The following is a 14754-nucleotide window of genomic DNA, read 5'->3' as shown; positions in this document are numbered from 1 at the left end:
TACATATATAAATAATCTTATAGAATCAGCACCTTTTTCCCAGGAGTTGTATTTGTTTCTGACTTTCTTTTCTTTCTTTTTTTTTTTTCCTTTTTCTTTTTTTTCAAAAGGGATGTGCCAATTTCTGAACTCCTATCACAGCTATAAATTTCAAGTTATTGACCATCTGAATGAATTGCTAATGATGATTTACCTAGAGTCACACTACAGTCACTTCTCTACTGAGAAAACACAACCTACGATATAGTCCCATATAGCTAATGATAGATACACAGTCTTTTCTAGCACGAAGCCGATGTCGCATCGGCCCACCGTTATTTTGTTTAAAGCACACAATGTAGCAATAGTTTTGGAAACTTTGTCCGCACCAAAAAAGTTTTGCAACAACACAGAGCGAGTTAATAACAACATCTGAGAGATGATTGGATAAAAGCTATATTTACAGCATTTAAAAATTAGACTTATCTATAATCTTGAAATATTCAAAGTTTTATTTCTAAGCTATACATTGGTATTCTATAATAAACTGTTACAGAAATTATCCCTTGTTTTGAAAATATTATGATTTCGAAGTGTATCTGTTCATAACGAGTATTTGTTTGGAGTTTTGATCTCTTAATTATTACTAGGAAGAACCTTATTACCGGTAAGGAATAGAATATACTACTGTAATCTCCTGAGGAATTGTACATCCAATATTGTCTCTAATTCTACCCTGTGTCTATAAGCACACACCACAAGAATCCAAACACCACAAGAAGAACAAGACAACAGTCTTTGAATGCAACATAAAAATTCAGAAAAGCACAGCAAACATGAAACATTGAAAAGCTGAACTACATTTCTTTTGTTTGTTAGGATTACAATTTTAATTACATCTGTGTACATAGAATAAGGATGTTCACATAGTACAGGGAGCAGCTACTAACACTGGTACATTGGTATAGCGTTTGATGGAGGTTACTGTTTATTGGTTATTTAGCGACTGTAGTTTTCTGGGGGCATCTAATCGGTTTATACATTAGATTACACCTCTTAACAGTCTTGAAACTGACTGACTTCCATGCTGTGACAATACTGGTTGGAAAGCACGTATACTGGTTCAGCTACTTGTTAACAATTGCAATTTACAAAATAAAGTCTAAATTAATAAATAAGGTATAGAAGTGTTAAATCGTTGAATTTGGTCAGAAGTCTACTACTCTGATTTCTTAATTTTGCAGACGTTGGCGTTCGCCTTATTGCCTCTAAGCTACTGAGGGTTTCTCTGTGTGTAAGGTTATAATTTTGCAAACAGGCAGTATCTCATTCATTGACAACTGAAGCAGTTAGAAATCACATAGCAACTATACCTCTGTACAGTCGCTGTCTCCTAACACCTTTATAGATTGGTATTTGACATGGCGTATTTATATGCTAGACTACTCAGATATACCGTAGGTGTAATCTAATCCTTTGAGTCAGTGAACATTTAGTCATAAACTGGAGCTCATGTTAAGAAACTGGATGTTTTGGACCAGACTGGCACACAACATAAATTGCATCCGTGATAATATGCACCTTCCCTTCAACTATTGCTTTAGTAAGATAAATTCCCACATTAATAAATGGCTGAAAACTGGTAAAGCTGGTACAAAAAAATCTCCGTTAGTAAGAAGAAACAAAACGTTTAAAAAAATCTTCCTTCAGGATTCATTTGTCCTTCATTATTGTTCATCATTGTTCAAGCCAGCACAAAAATGCAGTATTTCTTTCTCTTTAGTATTGCATGAATGAATAAAGCTTAAACTATTCCCTGAAAAAGTTACATCGTAGCTAACCTAAGAAATATCTGGAAGACTTGAAAAAACAATTAAGGAATCAAATGGCTGTAACTGATCTAGATGGAAAATGCAATGATAAGAAGCAGCCGATGCATCGTCGCTTAGTCGTCTAATTAGAGACTGCTCCTATGAAATCTAATACTGCATTCAGTCAGTTCATCGTGTTGTACTGTACTGCTAGGTACGGTGGTTCTCTCTTTGATTCCTTTGTCATTGGGGACATTATGGTTCATAATAAGTTCACTGGCATCCATATTATGGATTTCCATCCTTTGGCAGGCCTGGCTTCCATCTCTCTTCAATTAGAGACCTCTTTTAAAAAGTTCAGCAGCAAAGGAAAAAAGAGAAAAGGAAAAAAGGAAAGGAAAGAACAGAAAGGAAAAGAGAGAAAAGGAAAAGGAAAGGAAAAACTGCATCAGAAAAGACACAGAAGAAAAAGTTGAAAGCTGCTTCACAGTCTTGCTGCTAAATATCAGTGCAGTCATTTTTTTTCCTTAATTAAACACTAAGTTTCTTTGCCATTATTATCCTGTTTATTTTCCCTTTTTTTTTTGTTATTTTTTTGTTTGATTTTTTTGTTTGTTTTGTTTTGCTTTTTCCTTTTAAAACGTGCATGATGGGAAAGCCCATGATGCTTTAGTCAGACCTTGGCCTCCAGCATTTCCAAAAAAAGTTTGTGCATGGGGACTTTGCCTTCCAGTTTGATGTTGTAGAAATGCTGCACAGCCTTGGTGGAGGTTTGCCTCAGAAGTGGGAGAGTCATCAGCATCTTGCCGGCACGACGAGGGTCTTCCATGTGCTGTCCAGCCTCATAATCCTGCAGAGCCTCGTGTAAGACGTCCTGAAGTTTCTGCACTGCCTCAACGTCCTCTATGTGCATTGAGTCTGCAAAACAAAGGAGCGACAGGAGGTTTCAGCAGGGCGTGCCCGAACGTCAGGCTGCTCAATGCCTGCACGACTCTTTCCCCGGTGCCATCCTCTTTTACAAAGGAGAGAGATAATTATGCACTTATTTCAAGATCAACCCTAAGGACAGTAACTAGAATCGCTGCCGAGCTATAAATTAACTCCTGAGTAAGAAATCCTTCTCCTCATCCTCCTGAAACCAGGGTGCTGGCAACCCTGGCTGCTCCACACGCTGCCTCGCTCACTTGTGAGGAAGGCTGTGGGAATGCTATGGGAAGGCTGTGGGAAACTGCAGCAGGCTTCAAGGCCAAAAGGCTGGAAGCTGTGGCCATCAGTGGTGCCAGTGGCCACTTAAAAATGACAGCATGAAGAGTGCTTCACTGACAGAAGGGAATAGTGGGTTTGATGTGATTTCCTGATAGGCCTAGCAAAGCTTTTCACCCTCGGGCCCATCAGACAGAGAGGCAGCCCTGAGTTATGCTCCTTTTTGACAATCCACCCAGAGGTTGCTTTGTCTTGTTATCGTTGGGATTTCTCCATTTTTTTTTTTAAACCCCCCAGAGCAAGCGCCTGGCCCTGACCCTTTCCAGGTGAGGTGTTCTGGTGGTGTAAGCTTTGAGTGAGAAGTCTAGACAAAAGGCACACAGAGAACTAAACTGAGATGCTACATGACCCGGAAAGATTAAAACAATGTAAGTGTGAAATAAAAAGAAAAGATCTAACTGAAATAACTGTAAAACCCTAAACAGCATAAATACAAAGGGGAAGATGTCCCTGAGAACATGCAGTTACTGGACCATGTGGAGATGATTTCAGATGAGTAGCCCTAACTCTCCAGTTTTATGTAATCATAAATGCCAAAGAAAAAGCAATGTATTTCAAGGAGGGGGAATGCAAGGAGGGAAGAATAGCTGCAGGGGAAATGGGCCACCAAACACCTCAATCAGTTACCAAAATTTGGATGGCCTGTGGATGTATGGAGCAAATAGAGTACCGCATGAAAAAGGGACTTCTGAGGGGTTACACGTCCCTGGGTATGTGACACTGTGAGTACAACATGGGGTGGGACAGGACAGTGAATCCATGGTACTGCCACAGCATGTCCTTGGAAATCTGTTTAGTAGAGGGCTTCCTTGGTACCTTGTGGGGTTTTCTGGTTTGTTTTGGGGTGAGTCTTTTTGGAATAAAGCTCCCACGCTAGGCAGAATAACAGCTGGGAAGTTGGAGAGGGAAGAACCTGCTTCCATCACTATTTCCATCTCCTGTATTAAGTGATGTGCTGGATAAGTATTCTGATTTGCCTCATGTTTTTCCCCCTACTGATGACAACAGCAACAAATTCTCCATATGTTTCAAATACTTCAATTACATGCTGAGCATGAAGGTGCATCCAAGATTCATCTCCTGAAAGCTTACACAAGACTACTTCCCCAGGTAATAAAGCCCCACAGTTAATGCTTTGCTTTTTTTTTTAATGCAGAAACATACAAAACTAAAACACAAACCAGTACGTAAGAGGTTAACCAAAATGTTCCAGCTTCTATTGTCAAAACAAATGTGCAAATTGAATAGAAAAGAAAAAAGTTACAGCTCCTGCTCTAAAACAGACACTTAATTATATACAAGTTTGGATCATTTAGCACGTTTTATTGATTCTGATGACAGTTTATCTGTTAATTACACATAATGGAGTCCTATGGGAATTTCACATGTTTAATAATTCTGAGTCTTAGCGGATACACGCTCTAGGAAGCGTGCAGGGAGACACGTGCTGCAGGGATGCAATACTGCACATAGAGGTGCTCTGCGCCAAAAGTAGAGAGCCTCAAAAATCCCTATCCTAAGGAAAAAGAAGGCCAAGACATTCTAAAAGTGATGCCAGGGAAATGGTATCTCTAGCAAGATTTAGTTCTAATTAACCTGAGCTCATTCGTCAAATCGATACATTTTTGATAGATTTCTAATATGGTGATCCTATTAAATAATTGTGTCAATAAGAGAAAATCTCTGAATTCTGCACCCTACAAGCAGGATGTAATCAATACAAGATGTTAATGCACACAGACAAACGTGACCAATGTCTCAAGCACAATGCCCAACCACCGCACTTAATCTGGAATGCAAACTCCAAACAAATTGCCTCCACTGCCCGACTCTACCAAGCCCTCAGATATCCACAGCCGTGGAACAGAGCGCAGGCATGACGTACTGCTCCAAGACATTTCCCAGGCACCACGCACACTTCATGCAGCAGTGACACATCTCCTCCTCCTCTCCCCTAACCCACAATGCAGCTGAGGAACCAGATAGAAGCATTTTAGCAGTAACAGACTCTTGGCGGGTCAAAGGCTGATTCCTCTTGCAGAATTTTCTATACCGTACTGCAAAGAGAGACAGGTCATTCTGGAGCACCTGACTAGAGATGTTCAGCTTTTAGCTCTGTAGGAAAATAAGCTGGTTCTGGATAAAAGTGGGAGACGTTCTGTGAATGGAACTGGAAATGGGGTAAGAAAGCCAGAGGGGAGACACGCACTTACAAACAGTAACTACAACTCCAAATTATTCTCTTAAAGTTGTGATTTGGCTCGAAAGATTAAAAAATGATTTAATGAAATTACTATGATAATTTAACTTCCCATTTACAGAAAAAATTCAAACTCATTTCAGCTTTGCACATTCTAGGGGCTGCTAATGTTTAAGTGCAAACTCACTAAATCTGGGCTATTTAATTAGACCATGATTCAGCTCGCAGATTGCTCGGGAAAATATTAATCTCTACAAAGATCCTTCTTCAAGTTTTAGCCTTGCAGTTTCTAACTTCCACTTTATTCCCAATATTAAACGAATGTAGATCTTAATCCCTCAGGCATAAGCCTTTGAAAATAAAGAAAATGGTTGAAAATGCTGAACTAGCCAAGGGGAAAAGAAGAGGGAAAATAAAAGAGAAATCTTTGCAGTAACTACAGTCTGGCAGACACTGAAGTGAATTCAGAGCAGGTTAGCTTATTGCTGATAAGCCCAATCCACACCAGTAAGAGAGGGCAATGTCAACAAGCACCACAGTAATTTAGGGAAACACAGACTCTGTGTGACAGTCGAGGAGTAAAGAAATAATTACAAAGACAATGTGAAATTGGATTTTATGCTAGGTACAAAGACTTTGAATGTTCTTCCTATACCAAGAAAACCCCCTGAAATTATACTATTTATTTATTTATTTACTTACTTATTTTTAATTGGCACCATAGACAGTCTGGATAATTTCCAGTTACATTCTAATATCCAAAGGAAACCTACAGGTAGATCTGAGACACCTAAAATCAGTCCCTATATAAAGAATGAAATTAAAAAGGGCAGTTTGAAAGTACTTTCATTTGAAAGCAAGCAGGATTTGATCTTAAAGGCCCTGCAAAAGAAGTGTCTCTGACTGGTGACAGTAGAATGCTCATCAGGCACAAGATAAGCTGATACGAGGAAAGAGTGGCTGGTATGTTTGCACTGTGTATATAGCATCACTGAGGAGAAAGCAGAGGAAACCCAGGGGTCTGAAATGAAGTATTTCTTCACATCAGAAAACTCTAGTAGCATAAAGCAAGAAATTATTACAGTGAATCAAGCAGCAGGGAGCGTGCAGCAGTGAACAAATACATTAAGATTCTGATAGAGCACATCAGAGGGGCAAAAAGCAACGAGCAGGGCAAGGCACTTGAGAGACAGCAATCACTGTACTGCAGAGGGGTAGCTCACAAACTAAGAACTGGTAAATCAGGTCAGAGAGCTGCAGGTTCCTGGAAGAACTGGATGAGATGAAGAGTGAGAGTGGTACACACCTAAGAACAGAATCCTAATCTGCGTTATGTCTCAAATAAAAGAAAATTTTATTTTGTGTGACATTGCCAATCAAAAAAAAAAAAACCCAAAACAAACAAACAAACAAACAAAAACACACAACAACCAACCAAACCAACAAAAGCTGCCACAGTATTCACAGTGGGGAGCTGCTTAGAGAGTTCTGTCCTGTCCTGCTGAAATCTGAGACATTTATACAGGAAAAGCTGAATTTCTGCTCCATGCTTATCCATTTTAGGAGAAAGACAGGGGAGTCATATGAGCAAATCAAACCTGGTTACTTCACCCAGCAAGAATTCCCATCCTTTTCCAGTCTGCAACTAAACTTGCCTCAGATACTAACTTTGGTCATCCGTGTGTAGGGTCAACAAATGCACTTAACTCCTATCATCTGTCTATCTGTCTTTCCTGAACAGAACTAACTGCTGGGAGCTGCACAGTCCCAGGCTAAGAGACAAGCACATAAACATAGCCTCTTGCAAAAGGGTATGGTGGGAATCATCTGATACCTTGATTATTCCACTGAAAACAGACACTTTGATTGAAATATATGTTGGAAATTAAGGAGGTATAAACTATGAATTTCTTATCCATACAGATTAGAGGCAGTAGAAACTGAAGAAGTGAAACAGAGGCTCATATACTTTGTTTTGGTGAACAGCGTATTTGTCTGAATAGCCCAGGTTTGGTTGGCTTTTAAGGAGAGGTATGGAACCTGAAGCTTCCCAAGAGTTTCTAAAACACAGTAGGAAACAAAGCAGGAGTGAGAAAAGAAATGACTTCACAGAACAAGCCTGCTCATTTCCGGGGCTGACTGGATCAGCAGTAACTAAACACAAAGGCTGAAGTTAAAACACAGTAATATAATACGTATTCAGTAAGACTGCTAAAACTCTTGTGGGATAAGACACCAACTAAGAGGGAATGTTGAATGACTGCATCAAAATCCTGTTCGTTCACTACAAGACAGCAATAATTGCCATATTACCACTGAGAGCATTGGTACACTGCTGCGGAAAGAGAAGGTGACTACCAGCACCTATCTGCTGTCATAACTGGTGAGCAACCACCAACCCAAAACACATCACAGGTGGAAATGGTTATTTATTTCCTCTAAGCATTGCAGGCACCACCTATGTGATTAAATGAAAGCAGGCCATGAGAAAAAAGCTGTGCTCAAGCAGCAGGAAAGCTCTGACTGTCCTGACAATTTCCTTTTCTCAATCTTTTTTTTTTTCTGTGTTCTTTATATAAAGTTAGATGAAGGAGTTAATGATATGAAGGAGTTGCTATTTCTAGTTGATAAAATAAACACCAATGAATAAATACACCAATGAAACGCCCATGTATTTTTATACACGTTAATTCATCACAGATATGTATTAAATGTGAATTCTAACACTGACAGATACACAAGAATGGCTAAATAAAATGAAAAAAAAATAAATAAATATGGCACTGTTAGAAAATAAATATAGTATTTTGTGACATGTGGTAAGCCACACTCTACACCGCGAATAACGATGAAATCCTATGGAACAATTGATTTATGGGGCTCTAGAAATTAATTTTTAGTATAATAATATTATTCAATTCCAACAGCTCAGCTCTAAGTACAGTGTTTTGTTGGCTGGAAGCAAAATGAGCTGTTGGTAAGAACTACATCTTTTACCAGGACAGATCACTGCGCAACTTGGCATCAGCACTGCAATGCACTTTCATGCTGTTACCATGCACAAGATGCTTCCTGGTTCTTACTCTTTTCGGTACTGAAAGGGTTGTGTCTTTGTGGGCTGTTTTTTTTTTTTAAGAGACAGTTAATAAGAGAGACCTGAAATTGTGATGGCAAGTGGAGGCCCTTTTCTCCTTCTGGTGGCACAGGCGAGACAGCCGGTATTAATGCTTAAGATTAAATTTTCAACAGTGCATAGGGTTATACTTTTAAAGTGCCTAGCATCCACATTTGGGTCAGATTTTTCAAGATGCCAGCACTCTATTAGGCAGATACACACAGATCACATTTTATAATGTGCTAATGTATTTTGACACGTTAGTTACTTATTTTTAGGTCTTAGATGGGAATTGAGCTTCTCTTAAAAATCTGCTCTCAGCTGTGACTCCTGAGCTCTTCTGCAACACTTTGGCCTGAAGGCACAATTTCGACCTCACTGAAGAGGCAATTTCAAAAACCTGCTCACCTGCAACTCCCTGTTTAGTATTTCCTAATCAATACATGGAAGTATTTTCTAACACAAAAAGATGAGCAGGTCACCTTTTACGTGCCGGAGTGTGCATGTGTGCACTTGCCTTCACCTGAATGTATTTTGTAAATAGTTCACCTTGCCTTACACACGGGGAAGTAATTGGTACATGCATGTTTTGGAAACCATTCAAAGCTGATTTTCTGCGTGGGTAAACAAAGTGCTCGGCAGTGCCAGATTGCTGTGTTTGGGCAGCCGAGGGGCTAACCTGCTCCTGAGCATGGGAGGACAGGGCAAGAAAGAAGGGAGAGGCTGGGGATGAGGACGGCCCTGTGGTGGTATGAGGGACCTCTCTGAGTTTAGACACCACAGGAACAGATTCCACGGGCCAACAGAAAAGGCAGCACTTGGGGTGTTCTCATGGCTAGGGTAACAGATATGCTGGCCAAAGCAAAGCTTCTGGTACCTATTTATCCAAAATACAATCAATATTAAGACAAACTACAATTTCTTTTTCTGCTTCTCCATACCAGCAATGAAAACAGCATGTGTCATAAATCACCAACGCAGATGCAGAGCCATAAAACCACCTTCATCTACTATTTACAGCAGAGTTAACCTGGGAATCCTACCACACAGCATGGATGTGGCTGAAATGCCTGGGATTTCTTATTATACTTCATCCATGCTCTCCACAGCTGTAGAAATGTTGCTCTGTTTTAAACCAGAAAAATAAATAGCTGTAGTTCTTGAAAAAAGTCGATGCAGCAGCAAAATACTTCAAAACATGAATTGCAAACTGATTGATTTTATAATGGCATTTTACTTCCTTTTTCCAGGTATGGCTGCATTTCCATTAACCAACTCCTCAGTTATGTACAAATAAGCTACTTCTGGCTTTGTCTATTTAAAAAAAAAAAAAAAAAAAAAAAAGACAAAAACTTCAATTTTGCTTTCCTACTTAATTTTAGCAGTATATGTAATTAAAACACTGGGGGCTTGATACTCTGCATGTGCTGTCTTACCTCTACAGTTTGGGGCAGCTATAGTTGACAGAAGTTTGATATCTGCCTCATGTGCAACCTGGACCTGCACTATTTAATGCCAGCCATCAGAGAGCTCTGTTCAGAGGGAAGTCAAACAGCTGGTTTGCTTTGTAACTCCTCTGTGCAATAGTTTCATTTTAAAACAGCAATTTTAGTCCTTTGCAGATGAGGGAAGGAAATGTTTTCCCTTAAATGTACGCGAAACGGTATTTCTCTCTGACATTATCCTGGTTGTAATTCCCAGGGAAGTTAATGAAGCCACGGATTATTTTAACACACTCCATGCACAATGCATGAATAAACTTTTTTGGCAGCAGTGTATTTTATTATTGCTTAATCACTGCACGCCTCTTGAGGAAAAGAAAAACCAATAGGGCTGTGAGTGGTATTTAACACTGGATTCCCACATCCCAGTTCCCTTCCTCTTCATCAAGTAAGATACAGAAATATTTCTAAATCAAACAGACCAATGTAAAAATCGGGAAAGAAACATAATAAGCTCCCAATTTAGACTCCTAATTCCAGTTAACTTTATTGCTCTGCTCAATAAGCACGAACAACCTTGGGAAAAGCCCTTCCTGTAGCTGCAAAACGTTCTCAAGTGTACACTTACAGTGGTCACTAATTGTAAATAGATCCTCAATTACAAAACAACTCGGAGCTTTGAGGGACATTTCAGATGTTTTCTCTTCTGAAAATAAAATGATATTCTAATACCAGGGACAGAGTCAGTGGGGTGGAGAATACAAAGAAACTAATAAGCATTTTGGCTTTGCATGTTTTTGAATTATATTTCCAATTAAAAATGCAGAGTGCTAAATCACATTACAAAGACAAATAGGAAAGTACAACTTCATTGTTGAAAACAATTTCCCTCCTATCAATCTGAGGATTCATGCATCAATATTGTAGATGAACTGTTAATTACAAAATCAATTAAAAAATTATTTCTAAAAACAGTCACGCATCCTGGCTCTCAGGGGGGCAATTTGGGCAGAAGGTCTCATCTCACCAGGACCGCGCCAAATCACAAGTCGTCATCCACAAGTAAGCAAAAGCAATCTGGTTTTTCATTTTTCAGCGCGGCTGAGCCCAGCCTGAGATTGATCGTCACATATGGCCCCAGAAAACAAACTGTCAATACCTTGAATGCTGCAGAATTTGAACAAATAGCCGTCCGCCCATTCAAGCCACTCATTGCATCCCATTTAACAGATTTTATTGACAGTTTCCTTCTTGTAATTAAAGGGAAAACTACTGGCCAGCAACCAAGATAAAGTTCAAAGATAGGGTCAAAACAAAAGCAGATGGAGGGGCACGGTGTGACTGTCAATGGAACATAGCATCAGAGCATGTTATTGACACACAGGTATCTAATGATCGGCACGTCATTAAAGAGGGATCTATCGTGAACTTTATGCAAATGCTAAAAGGGACTTAAGACCACAATAAAGCATTAAGGAGACACAAAAGGAAAAACAACAAAGCAAAAACGATTTTTACTTATCTGGCAGTATTCACTGCTTCAGCACTTTTAAATTCAAATGCAGAGGGGAAAAAAGAATCTTTCTGAGATTTTTAACCCTTTCTGCACAGGTAACAGTAATCTTTGGAGAAGCATCACCACAAATGCAGAGGATCCAAAAGGTAAAGTGGGGTCCCTGTTGGATTAACAAAGAATTTCCTCCCCTCTCCCACACCCTGAATTCACTCTATCTTATAAGTCAGTAGCTGCATTTAAAGAGAATGGATATAGCATATCCTCATGTATCCTTTCTGTTCATTTTAACTACTATGATTAGACTCGTCTGGATTATGGAATGGATTTAGGAGAAGAGCATCCATATTCATTTGTAAGGATCTTTGCCTGTAAAATAGTCTCCAAATCACACAGTGCATTACACTCCCGCTCCCTTAGGAGCGTACTCCCTGATTACTTAGGACCAGAAAGCTCCTCTTAGCTTGAACTGCATTGTTTGTTGCCTGTTAGACTAAGGGTTGATTAGCAACTTCTTACTCTAAACCTGTATTTAAAACAAGCATGCAGAAAGTAATATGGAGAAAAGTGACATATTAAAAATGTAGCAACCACGGTGCCACTCTGCCAACCTGAATTAGCAAGTGCTATAGCCTTGAGGGTGACAAACTCTTCTTTCTCCAGCTTCATGCTCTTGTATTTCTTTACCAGTTGCAGTATGGCATTGTTAAGGTCAAGAAGGCCTGCCAATTTGGACTGGTCTTCATCCATAATATAGTCTTCAGCATAAACAAGCTCATCCTCAAAAGAAAGTGACCGGTATACAACACCGAGAATCAAAATCTCCATCCAAGCACTCTGCAGAAGGCTCATCTGGTCAGCTAGAGACAAAGTAGAGAATCCTGAACAGGAAAAAACAAAACACAACAAAACATAAGAAAAACTATTAGGCATGTTTGGATTTGCCATAAGTCTGCTCTTCTACTTATTTGTACATGCACTGTGGTAAAACATATATTTATTATTCTCACTTCCGATTTTGTGTCTCTCTTCCTCACTTTATTACAGTAATCAATGCAATACGTAATATTTTCTAATCAACACACACAGTTGTAAACAAGTGGGGTTTTGTAGAAGCTTTCTGTAAGAATTGTGTTAGTTTGGGGAGCATTACAGTAACAGTCTATGATTTGTACTGTGTCTTCTTTGCTCTGAAATACTCATGCTTAGTTCCATAATCCCAATGCTGTGGAATTGGGATTTCCTGACCCTGTTCATCTGTACCACAGTCCATGAAGGATAACTTAGGAGGGGGGAAAAAAAAAGAAAGGGAAGATTTGGTGTTTTAATAGAATTAAAGTGATGTGCACAAAGAGGAAATTTCTCTTTGAACTTTAACCTCAGGGGAAAGAGAAGTAACCCACTCCTCAGAAAAGATGCTAATTCCTTCTGCAACAGCTCCTGCCTCTGCTGCACTTGTTGAAAGAGCAGAATGCCACATAATGGTGCCAACTGAACAGCAGTCACACTGTCCTTTTTCTGAAGACAAGCAAAAATTTAATAAATGCCTCTTAATGAATTTAACTTTTGCTTTCTTTTTCATTTCTTTTCTTTCTTTCTTTTTTTTTTATTATTATTTTTTTTATTTTTATTTTTTATTTTTTTTCCCATGCTGTTTTTCCTAATAGGATCTTGTGGGCTAACAGCTTTACTGCCTTACCTTTTCAGCCACTTGTTTACAGTACCTGTTAATTTCTGATATCAAACTGCTAATAACCCGATCACATTAGGAGCTATGAACAAGAGGGGAGAGGATGTGATTTCCTGGCCTGTTGGTGAGCTGCAGCAGTTTGCCAGTTGGCACCAGCAACCACGAGTACTTAATAAAATCATCAAAGGGGATTAGTCAAGCCTTTCTTAAAGGGTCTTAAGGCATGTCTGAGGCTTTCATTTACTTGTTTATGGAGCTGCTTACATGTTCTCTGACAGGGTTCCTGCTGCAAGAACATTCTTTTTGCTATTAGATTACACTTAAATGCATTTTTCTGTTTTGAAAGTCAAGAGTTATAGTCAAGCAGGAATAGATCATAAACCAGCAAGTCTGCATGGCATCTACTCCAAACAAGATTTTCTCTATAGGCACTAAGCAGCAGAAGTAATGCAATAAAAAAAGACAACCTCACATCCAAACCACCAAGCATCCATAAAAAAATGAGATATAAAACTGGCTGCATGCTTGCTCTCTCTTTTTCCTCCCCCTAATTTGTTTTCATTTTCTCATATTCTTTTGAGTCTCGTGATAGAACTATAGCTCTCTGCCTTCAAAACAAAACAAAACAAAACAACAAAACCCGAGCCAGCAGTGCCAGAAAACCCTCGAGGAGGTGACAATGGAAAATAACACATCTGTGATTAAAATAAATAAGAGAGAAATGGAGAAGAAATAATCATTGGAGAGGTTATAGGGAAGAATTCGTGATTTCAATTAGCTTCAACGTTTCTGTTCCTTCCCGTCTTTCAAGAACCAGTTTTTCTGCAGCAGCAGATGGACAGAGACCATAGCCTGCAGCACCGTCCTGTGACAGCCCTATTCTCCCTCCCAGACACTGCTGTTAGTAAATAGATTTACACATTCTCCAATCTCCACACATCTTTCTGCCGAATAATTAAAAGCAGGATGATTAGTTTATTGAGTGGAAGGAGGAACTTTTTTATTGAGGTCCATCCACGATTTTATCAGGGCCAGCACTTTTACGGTTGTCATGAGGGTGCAGGCATCCAATTTTTCTTATCTGCCTGATTAATACAAACGCTGTTTCAGGACGCATTAATTAACAGATACAAATCTACGTTCTCATGGAAGGATCAATACAGAGAAGAAAAGAGGCATCAATGTGAATTTAGTGCTGATGATGGAGAAGGCACTCTATTGACATTTACGTGCATAGAAACTTTAAAGTTGCAGTGCAGCCCTTTTGTCCCTGTGATTTACAAATTAACAATTTTTCAGGTATAACAATGTTTCACACTCTTCCGAGGAGTTTAATTAAGCAAGAAGCAATAAAATCAGATTTGATTAAAAAAAAAAAAAAAAAAAAAAAAGTTTAACTTGCAATTTCTTTCTACTCTATTTTTTTTTTTCCTGGAACACTCCCAACCTTCCCCTTTTATTCACTTGTCTATTTTAGTACTCATTTTTTTATTTTATTTTATTTTTCTTTTTTTTAAACAAATACTGCTATGTTTCAATAGCATTTATTGTGTCACTGCAAAAGGAAATTACATACGTCCTGTGAGGGGGGAAAATGGGATTTTGCCTATTATTTATTGTTCTGCACTCTTGAAAAATCTGCTCTCTGCTGCAGTAAATATACTAATTGTTTTTAGATGACACACGAAAAAAAATCAACTGTCTTTTTTTACATTACAGGAAAACTCTTAGATATAAACCG

General features: G+C 38.9%; 1 protein-coding gene across 10 annotated transcripts in view; it reads right to left on the bottom strand.

Annotated features, from left to right (window-relative positions):
- Window positions 1–67: 67 nt before the first annotated feature.
- Window positions 68–14754, bottom strand: part of ESRRG (estrogen related receptor gamma) — a 374311-nt gene continuing 359624 nt past the window's right edge. For 7 of the 10 annotated variants that reach the window (XM_032443885.1, XM_032443886.1, XM_015857193.2 and 4 more), the window contains 2 exons: window positions 11935–12204; window positions 77–2708 (listed from right to left, as the gene is read on the bottom strand). In XM_032443885.1, coding sequence (XP_032299776.1) covers window positions 2464–2708; window positions 11935–12204 — 515 coding nt within the window. In that variant the 3' untranslated portion in view covers window positions 77–2463. Of the gene's footprint in view, window positions 2709–11934; window positions 12205–14754 lie in introns of all 10 variants that reach the window. The other 3 variants (XM_015857198.2, XM_015857196.2, XM_032443887.1) reach the window with 2 other exon arrangements.

Source organism: Coturnix japonica, chromosome 3 (assembly GCF_001577835.2).
Source record: "Coturnix japonica isolate 7356 chromosome 3, Coturnix japonica 2.1, whole genome shotgun sequence".
Classification (NCBI taxonomy): Eukaryota; Metazoa; Chordata; class Aves; order Galliformes; family Phasianidae; genus Coturnix; species Coturnix japonica.
The sequence above is the reverse complement of the archived record's forward strand: the minus strand, read 5'-3'. Positions and strand labels throughout refer to the sequence as shown.